The 10,000-nt window shown below is 46.6% G+C and overlaps 1 protein-coding gene across 4 annotated transcripts in view; it reads left to right on the top strand.

Moving 5' to 3' along the window:
* The window catches only part of grin1b (glutamate receptor, ionotropic, N-methyl D-aspartate 1b), a 46,017-nt gene that overhangs the window by 16,380 nt on the left and 19,637 nt on the right, over window positions 1-10,000 (top strand). For all 4 annotated transcript variants that reach the window (XM_062542347.1, XM_062542345.1, XM_062542346.1 and 1 more), the window contains 6 exons: window positions 682-826; window positions 1,706-1,792; window positions 3,430-3,565; window positions 4,050-4,177; window positions 6,258-6,422; window positions 8,492-8,610. In XM_062542347.1, coding sequence (XP_062398331.1) covers window positions 682-826; window positions 1,706-1,792; window positions 3,430-3,565; window positions 4,050-4,177; window positions 6,258-6,422; window positions 8,492-8,610 — 780 coding nt within the window. The remainder of the gene's footprint in view (window positions 1-681; window positions 827-1,705; window positions 1,793-3,429; window positions 3,566-4,049; window positions 4,178-6,257; window positions 6,423-8,491; window positions 8,611-10,000) is intronic.

Raw genomic sequence — 10,000 nt, 5'->3', positions numbered from 1 at the left:
GTGCTGTAGGCTACGTGAGGCTAACTAGCTAACTAACGAGAAGAGAGGAGACTATGTGTGCTGTACATGAGGCTAACTAACTAACTAACGAGAAGAGAGGAGACTGGCACGGCAGCAGAAATGTGCATGTGCGCCGTGTGACGGTGTGGACGAGGAAGATGAAATGATTCATAACAGAACATAGTAACAGTGTTGAGGACGCGCTGATATTGGCATGGGTCTCACCTCTTCATCTGCTCGCGTGTGTGTGAGTGTGTGTGTGTGTGTGTGTGTGATGTCACCTCTTCATCTGCGTGCTGCTTTGCCCACCTGCTCTGATCTGTGCTCTCGGTGGCTCACGCGCTGTTGCTCTCACCAGAAATACACACACACACACACACTCTCACACACACACACACATATGCACGCACGCAGGCACGCACGCACACACACACACACACACTCACGCACGCACGCACGCACTCACACACACTCACACACACACACATATCTGTGCTGACGAAAGACCACTTCTGTTGCCTCTTCCATTTCCTCTTTTCTTGTCAATTTCTCACCTTCTCTCTCTCTCTTTCTCTCTCACCCTCTCTCTCTCTCTCTCTCACCCTCTCTCTCTCTTTCTCTCTCACCCTCTCTCTCACCCTCTCTCTCACCCTCTCTCTCTCTCTCTCTCTGTCACACCAGCGTGCTGATGTCATCCAAGTACGCAGATGGGCTGACGGGCCGCGTGGAGTTTAACGATGACGGGGACCGGCGCTTCGCCCACTACACCATCATGAACTACCAGAAGACTCGTCTGGTGCCCGTGGGCGTCTACAATGGCTCACAAGTACGCCCACAGTGCCGGGGACGACTGCCACCAGTCGCCATGCCAACCCCTCTCAGCGTTGCCGGGGCTCTGTTGAACAGGCTGCTGGGGCTGTCCTTGGCTGTTGTAGGCTTATTTTGGGATGGCCGCTCGCTGAGTGGCCATCTTGACTTCTGCCCTTTAGAGTGTACACAAGCATCTTTACTTGTGCTCTGAGATCTGAGAGCACCAGTAGAACTCTACTGCACACGTTTGTGTTCTCCCTGAAGTGCGGAAGCTCGTTTTTTTCCTCGATATGTACAGTACATGTACAACTTGCAGCCGGGCAGCACCGGGTGGGCAGCTGAAGCGTTCTGCTCAGAAATAGTTGTAGAAAACTGGTCAAATTTGTTTGAATGTGTGCGCAGTCTGCGCACCATTATCACGCCTGGTGTAGCTGGTCCCACTGATTATGGTGGAAGCTCCACAAACAAAGTGCTTCAGTTACGCGCCTGGTGAAATCTGTCTGTTACAACCTTTTGAAAAGCCTAGTACCACCCTGTTGCTCATTCGAATTTGTCAAAAAAGTGCAGACTTAAAGGGCTGCAGGATGCAAGTGTACACTTTAAAGGCTGCAGGATGCAAGTGTACACTTTAAGGGCTGCAGGATGTAAGTGCACACTTTAAGGGCTGCAGGATGCAAGTGTACACTTTAAGGGCTGCAGGATGTACTGTAAGTATTAGGCCCCCTAAAAGAGTGTGGGGGGGGGGGGGGGCAGAAGTGATGTGGGGTAGCAGGTTGAGCTCTGGGTCCCTTCCACAGGTGTGCAGTGATGTGGGGATGCAGGTTGAGCTCTGGGTCCCTTCCGCAGGTGTGCTGTGATGTGGGGATGCAGGTTGAGCTCTGGGTCCCTTCCACAGGTGGTGATGAACACGCAGCGCAAGATCATCTGGCCCGGAGGGGAGACGGAGAAGCCTCGAGGATACCAGATGTCAACCAAACTCAAGGTGGGTTAGTACGGGCGCTAGTAGAGCGGGGGAAAGGCAGCCCTCTGGAGGGTACTGCTCTGAACACGTCCTGCTCGAAAAGGCAGATCTCTCGACCCACCGAGCCAGCTGGAGAATACCGCCCCCCCTGAGCCAGTACCAACACCAGTCTGGCGCTCGCCTCGGTGAAGAGCAGCAGCCTCCTCCAGCTCATGCCCACATGCCCTGCTGTGTGTGTGCCCATCACTGGCGTCTCCTCCAGCTCATGCCCACATGCCATGCTGTGTGCCCATCACGGATGCTGGATTAATCCAGATTAAAAGCGAGCGCACCTCAGGCTCTGTGGCCCAGCAGTGACCCAGTAGACTGTGCAGTGTGTGAACGTGTGCAGATGGTGCGTTCTCGTCACACACAGCGTGCCCCATACTGTCATTAAGGGCTGGCCAGTGTGCCCATACTGTACTCTCCTTAAGGGCTGGCCCCAAGACTAGCCACCCCATTGGTAGCCTCCCCTGATGCAGATATTCATAATATCCTCCTATATACTGTATACTGTAGAACAGCCAACCACTGGAGCTATATCATGACTGACCCAAGCTTCCTGAGCAGCATGTGTTTGTTAAAGGTTAAAGGTACATTATGCAAGATTTGGTCATTTCTTCGCCACTTTTGTTTTTTCGCTCATTTACGCTTGCATGGCTATGGCTATGGCTATGGTTATTTAGCAGACGCCTTTGTCCAAAGCGACATACAAATAAATAGCAATACAAATTAAATAACAGTGAACAATTACAAAAAAGGGAGAATAGCAATATTATCAATACAACAATCATTTAAGCACTAATCTAATGAGAAATAAAACAATGAAATGACAAAAGCAATCAAATAAGTCACTCAGTTAATTATCTAATAACAATAACTATAGCAAGGTATGGCTAAATTTAAGGACAATAGCAGATCATGATCGCGAGGCTGGAGACTTTCTGTTTGTCAGAGCCACCGGCCCAGTGGCACAAAAATGAAACTTGTACATTAACTTGTAATAGGGAAATCCTTAGCATAGCATACCTAGCATAGCCGTAGCCAGTCGCTAACAAGAGAACCAGCCACGCAATTTCAAGAATAGTCGACCCAAGAATTGTAAAACATTACCTTGTCAGTAGATATAGCTCTTTGGAGTTTTTGCCTGTTGTTAATCCTTCTCCTCCACAACAAAAACATTTTCATTGTGTACAGGGGGAGCAGGTCACGAAAAGCTATTTACAACGGCAGAGTAAAAAAATAAATATATCACGACTCTTAAGGGGAGCTCTACAGTCGACAGAAATAGCCCTACCTGGAACTGCATAGTGTGCCTTTAAGGCTCAATCACACTGCAGCGACTACTGTAAAGACAGCTGCAACTATAAGAAACTAGCATCAGTAGTCTGACGAATGATAAAAGCCTCTCATCCTTTGGGGCCACAGGGCCTTTGGGTGCTGAAGGCCAATGCTACCACTGTGTTATGGCTCTCCTAAACCTGTGGATTTGACATGAACTGTTATTCTCTGGTTCTCTTGTAGCCTATGGTATGCAACGTTAGTATTTATTTTTAGTCCGAAGGGTTGATGTTGTTCCTGATTGGTGCGTTGACATGCATGCTGCTGTTCCACTGTAGATCGTCACCATTCACCAGGAGCCCTTCGTCTACGTGAAGCCAGCACGCACGGACGGCACCTGCCAGTCCGAGCACACGCTCAACGGAGTCCTAATCAAGAAGGTCATCTGTACGGGCCCCAATGAAACCATCCCAGGTAAGCACTCTCAACACACTAATAATACACTAATACACCTAGGATTATACTTTTTGTAGCATTATGATATACTTGGCTGTTTTAAGTTTAAGTTTAAAGCTTGATGTTACTCTTGTTAGTTCATGTTAGTAGGAGAATCACCAACATGCCTAAGTGTTGAGTCTCTACTTAATTTAACATTAAGCAATGAAATATTTTATTTAGGCTGGTAAACAACGTTAATTAAAAAAATCCAGGAAAGAGTCATTTATTAATTATGGGTGTAAAAAAACCATTAATGTCAGCTTTTAACATGATTATCATGGTTTATTTATACTGAGTTAATATTAATTTCCCCATTAGCTGACGTTACTTAATGGAAACTTAATGTAATAATTATGTTCTGGATGTGTTTGAATAATGTATTTACGTCTGAAGCCTGCTGGCTGCTATTTCGTCTGAGAGAGTTTGGCATGAACTGGCGTGATCTCTGATTGGTCCACAGGCAGACCTATCGTGGCGCAGTGCTGCTACGGCTTCTGCATCGACCTGCTGATCAAGTTGGCCATGACGATGAACTTCACCTACGAAGTCCATCTGGTGGCTGATGGGAAGTTTGGCACCCAGGAGCGAGTGAGTACTCAGGATAATCAATGTCCTTTAAATTCCTCTCACACAGCGAGGCTGCTCTGCCCTCTCACTCCGGCCGGCTCCTCTCTTGAAGGAGAACCCAGTGCTCCCCTGCCATCAAGTGAAATGAGAAATAAGAAAACCCTCTGGCAGCGGGCAAACATTATTCCCTCTTCAACAACAACAACACTCCTGCAATATTTAGCGTACAGCACTCACCCTGATAGGATGCTTGAGGTACTCTAGTATGCTATGAAATTTTAAGTTAACGCTTGTCAGGACTCGATGGGAGTTTAAGGTTATGATATTGACCAAGAAAGCGCAAACAAAAACTCATCTAATCTGAATTGTATCCACGCGTGCATTTTCCAGGGTTAGACGTCCACCACTAAGATTTATCAAGCAATAAATTCCACAAATCTCGTTCTGAAGCTGAAGGGCAAAGGAAATGGTCAGAAGTAAAAGAGAATGCCAAGAGGGGAGAAGCTAGAGCAGAAAAGCTATCTGAATCACACTGATGTGTTCTCTCTCTAACATAAAGAACGGTATTGTGGGAAATGAAGTGCAGTTGAAACCGAGTTCTCTGAGACAGTGAGTGCTGCTGCTGCTGCTGCTGCCTACAGTATGGTGCTGTGTAAATGGTGGTGCAGTACAAGTTGCCTACAGTACAGTATGGTGCTGTGTAAAATGGTGGTGCAGTACAAGTTGCCTACAGTACAGTGTGGTGCTGTGTAAAATGGTGGTGCAGTACAAGTTGCCTACAGTACAGTATGGTGCTGTGTAAAATGGTGGTGCAGTACAAGTTGCCTACAGTACAGTATGGTGCTGTGTAAAATGGTGGTGCAGTACAAGTTGCCTACAGTACAGTATGGTGCTGTGTAAAATGGTGGTGCAGTACAAGTTGCCTACAGTACAGTATGGTGCTGTGTAAAATGGTGGTGCAGTACAAGTTGCCTACAGTATGGTGCTGTGTAAAATGGTGGTGCAGTACAAGTTGCCTACAGTACAGTATGGTGCTGTGCAAAATGGTGGTGCCGTACAAGTTGCCTACAGTACAGTATGGTGCTGTGTAAAATGGTGGTGCAGTACAAGTTGCCTACAGTATGGTGCTGTGTAAAATGGTGGTGCAGTACAAGTTGCCTACAGTATGGTGCTGTGTAAAATGGTGGTGCAGTACAAGTTGCCTACAGTACAGTATGGTGCTGTGTAAAATGGTGGTGCAGTACAAGTTGCCTACAGTACAGTATGGTGCTGTGTAAAATGGTGGTGCAGTACAAGTTGCCTACAGTACAGTATGGTGCTGTGCAAAATGGTGGTGCAGTACAAGTTGCCTACAGTACAGTATGGTGCTGTGTAAAATGGTGGTGCAGTACAAGTTGCCTACAGTACAGTATGGTGCTGTGTAAAATGGTGGTGCAGTACAAGTTGCCTACAGTACAGTATGGTGCTGTGCAAAATGGTGGTGCAGTACAAGTTGCCTACAGTACAGTATGGTGCTGTGCAAAATGGTGGTGCAGTACAAGTTGCCTACAGTACAGTATGGTGCTGTGCAAAATGGTGGTGCAGTACAAGTTGCCTACAGTACAGTATGGTGCTGTGTAAAATGGTGGTGCAGTACAAGTTGCCTACAGTACAGTATGGTGCTGTGTAAAATGGTGGTGCAGTACAAGTTGCCTACAGTACAGTATGGTGCTGTGCAAAATGGTGGTGCAGTACAAGTTGCCTACAGTACAGTATGGTGCTGTGCAAAATGGTGGTGCAGTACAAGTTGCCTACAGTACAGTATGGTGCTGTGCAAAATGGTGGTGCAGTACAAGTTGCCTACAGTACAGTATGGTGCTGTGTAAAATGGTGGTGCAGTACAAGGTCATCAGGGAGCAGCAGGAAGTTACAAAACCCTCTCAAATAATCCTGAGTCCTGAGCTTTACGGTTAATTGCAGCCTTCACAATTTGCTAATTGCATTGCATTGCACATTGCTATTTTGATTAAGAGTGTGTTAATCCTCAGCCCCTGACTGAGTGGAGTGGTGTGGTGTGGTGTGGTGTGTGTGGTGTGGTGTGGTGTGGTGTGGTGTGTCTCAGGTGAACAACAGCAATAAGAAGGAGTGGAATGGAATGATGGGGGAGCTCCTGGGTGGCCTGGCTGATATGATCGTGGCGCCGCTCACCATCAACAACGAGCGCGCGCAGTACATCGAGTTCTCCAAACCATTCAAATACCAAGGACTTACCATCCTAGTCAAAAAGGTACCGCACCCCGCTCACACTCCCACCTCCAGCGTTTCATTTGATCCCCTGCCTGCTGCCATGAAATATGAAACAGGAGGATTTATTGCACAGAAATATCACTCTCAATGTATTCTCTTAAAACAGAAACACTGCTCAGTTGTAACATCATTAATTGGGGAAAAACAGAGAAGTGATCAAACAGAACGAACTGGAGGTGATCACCATCATGGTTCATCATAACCCTTTGAAATGGCGTTCTGTAAATATGGATACAGTAGAGGGCTGTTTCACTATATATTATGGATAGAGTAGAGGGCCGTTATACTACAGTAGAGGGACGTTATACTACATATTATGGATACATTAGAGGACTGTTATACTACAGTAGAGGGCCGTTATACTGCATATTATGGATACATTAGAGGGCCGTTATACTACATATTATGGATACAGTAGAGGGCCGTTATACTACATATTATGGATACAGTAGAGGGCCGTTATACTACAGTAGAGGTCCGTTATATTACAGTAGAGGGCCATTATACTACATATTATGGATACATTAGAGGGCCATTATACTACAGTAGAGGGCCATTATACTACATATTATGGACACAGTCGAGGGCCATTATACTACATATTATGGATACAGTAGACGGCCGTTATACTACAGTAGAGGGCAGTTATATTACAGTAGAGGGCCGTTATACTACATATTATGGATACATTAGAGGGCCGTTATTCTACATATTATGTATACAGTAGAGGGCCGTTATACTACAGTAGAGGGCCGTTATATTACAGTAGAGGGCCATTATACTACATATTATGGATACATTAGAGGGCCATTATACTACAGTAGAGGGCCATTATACTACATATTATGGACACAGTCGAGGGCCATTATACTACATATTATGGATACAGTAGACGGCCGTTATACTACAGTAGAGGGCAGTTATATTACAGTAGAGGGCCGTTATACTACATATTATGGATACATTAGAGGGCCGTTATACTACATATTATGTATACAGTAGAGGGCCGTTATACTACAGTAGAGGGCCGTTATATTACAGTAGAGGGCCATTATACTACATATTATGGATACAGTAGAGGGCCATTATGCTACAGTAGAGGGCCGTTATACTACATGTTATGGACACAGTCGAGGGCCGTTATACTACATGTTATGGATACAGTAGAGGGCCGTTATGCTACAGTAGAGGGCCGTTATGCTACAGTAGAGGGCTGTTATACTACATATTATGGACACAGTGGAGGGCCGTTATACTACATATCATGGACACAGTCGAGGGCCGTTATACTACATGTTATGGACACAGTGGAGGGCCATTCATCTGAGCTGTAGGGTCGGTGCGTCTCTCTAAGCACTGATTGGGCCAGTGGGCAGTAAACATCAAACATATGATTCAGAGATGATGCAATGAAGAGTAAGTAGTGAGCAGCAAAGCTCCTCATCAGCACACATGACCATGCCGAGAAAGCGCTTTAGAGCACGCTCACTCGCTCACTCTCTCTCTCTCTCTCTTTCTCTCTCTTTCTCGCTCCCACTTGCTCTCTCTCTCTTTCTCTCTCCCTCTTCCTTTCTCTCTCTCTCTCACTATCCATCTCTCTCTCTCTCTCCGTCTCTATCCATCTCTCTCTCTTTCCCTCTCTCTCTCCCTCTTTCTTTCTCTCGTTCTCTCCCTCTCTCTCCCTCTTTCTCTCTCTCTCTGTCTCTATTCATCTCTCTCTCTCTCTCTCCCTCTCTATCCATCTCTCTCTCTCCCTCTCTCTCTCTCTCCCTCTCTCTCCATTTCTCTCTCTCTTCTCTCTCCGGTAGCTGTGGTTGGGGGTGTGGGCACAGGCTCGGCTTGCTCTTAATATCCGTCCCCCTCTGTGCCATTCTATGTCTATGTGCCACACTGAAGTACACACACACACGCACACACACACAGACACACACACACACGCACACACACACACACACACACACACACACGCATGTCCACCGGGCAGTCAGGCTCACTGGCATGTGAATAACTCTCTCTCTCTCTCTCCCCCCCCTCCCCCCCCCCCCGCAGGAGATCCCTCGCAGCACGCTGGACTCCTTCATGCAGCCGTTTCAGAGCACCCTGTGGTTACTGGTGGGTCTATCGGTCCATGTTGTGGCGGTGATGCTCTACCTATTAGACCGGTTCAGGTAACCCCGTGCCACTGGCGCCCGCGCCCACCCAACCCTGGACATCCTGTTTGACCCCTCGCATGCACACACACACACACACACACACACACACACACACCATCCCCTCCACCAACGCAGCCCTGCTGGCTCGCCCACAGAAGCTAGGCGTGTGTGTGAGACGCATGTACACCCCTCCCCCCCCCAACACCACCACTGCCTCCCTCCCCCACTCCCCTCTCAGCACAGCAGATAATCTGCACCAGCAATCTGCCCTCTCACCACCACCCCCCCACCCCAGCACCCCCACCCCCCTATCCCCATGCATGAGGTAAATCTGATCCAGTGCACAATGACTATGTGTAGTATGTATGTGTGCAGTATGTATATGTAGTATGTATGTGTACATGTGTGTATGTTAGTAAATGTGTACTGGATTGGATTTACTCACACACCTTATAGAGTGTGGTAGACGCCATTTTGTATGCGTTCGATTAGCATTTTCGCATGTTCCGATTCATAAGAAAAAATACCTATGTGCAAATGAATGGGGTTTTGGGAATCATAAACAATTATGCCCCCTCCTCCCCAATAGTTAATGAACTGCTCACAAGTACCCGCATTCATATCCTTTTAATAAAATCAGTGTGTATGTTATCTTCGTGAGGACTTTAGATCTGCTATATCGCTAAAACATGACAGTCTGTTGCTATGCCTTTGCTACCAGCGAAATCATTAAACTACAAACTGTCTCTAGCGCTGTCTCCTAACTGTGCATCACAAGACAAGCAGTAGATGCTAACTAACCACAGGTAGCTGAAGCGAGCAAGGGTGGGTTGGTTGGCAGCTAAATCAGTTGGATGGTATAAATCAGATGTTTCAGGTACTATGGCTGCAATGTGAAGTTACGTGAGAAGTCGAGGGGAGTGAGTGAGGAGTCATCTGTAACCATGGATACCTCTGGACTCTTCTGCTGGTTATCAAAGAGTTTAGAGCAGAGTGCTCTACGATCTTTGCTGGTTACCAGTCAAGTAGCGCGCTGTAGTTCACTTCATTTTTGCTGTAGCATTTTAGTAGCAACATATTCATTTTTACAAAACAAGACTTTAGTTTGTTACAAAATACCGAATAGTACATTTTAACTCATCAAACTGAACGGCGATGTTTTTGATGGCAGCTGCTTAGACCTTATTTGAATCGTATTAGCAAAAACTCCATTCATTTTCCCATAGAGATGTTCCCTTACGAACCAGAAAGCGATAAAATGCTAACGCTAAAAACGACAAGCTTCCGGATGACTACCACACTCTATTTACCCCCTCTGGCATTTAATGGACCTCCCTGTGTCATAGTGTAGGCTACTAAATGTGTAGGCAGCGTTAGCCGGAGACACAGTCATATGACTGGAAGG

This window comes from Sardina pilchardus, chromosome 8, assembly GCF_963854185.1.
Source record: "Sardina pilchardus chromosome 8, fSarPil1.1, whole genome shotgun sequence".
In the NCBI taxonomy this organism is placed as follows: Eukaryota; Metazoa; Chordata; class Actinopteri; order Clupeiformes; family Clupeidae; genus Sardina; species Sardina pilchardus.
The sequence above is the reverse complement of the archived record's forward strand: the minus strand, read 5'-3'. Positions and strand labels throughout refer to the sequence as shown.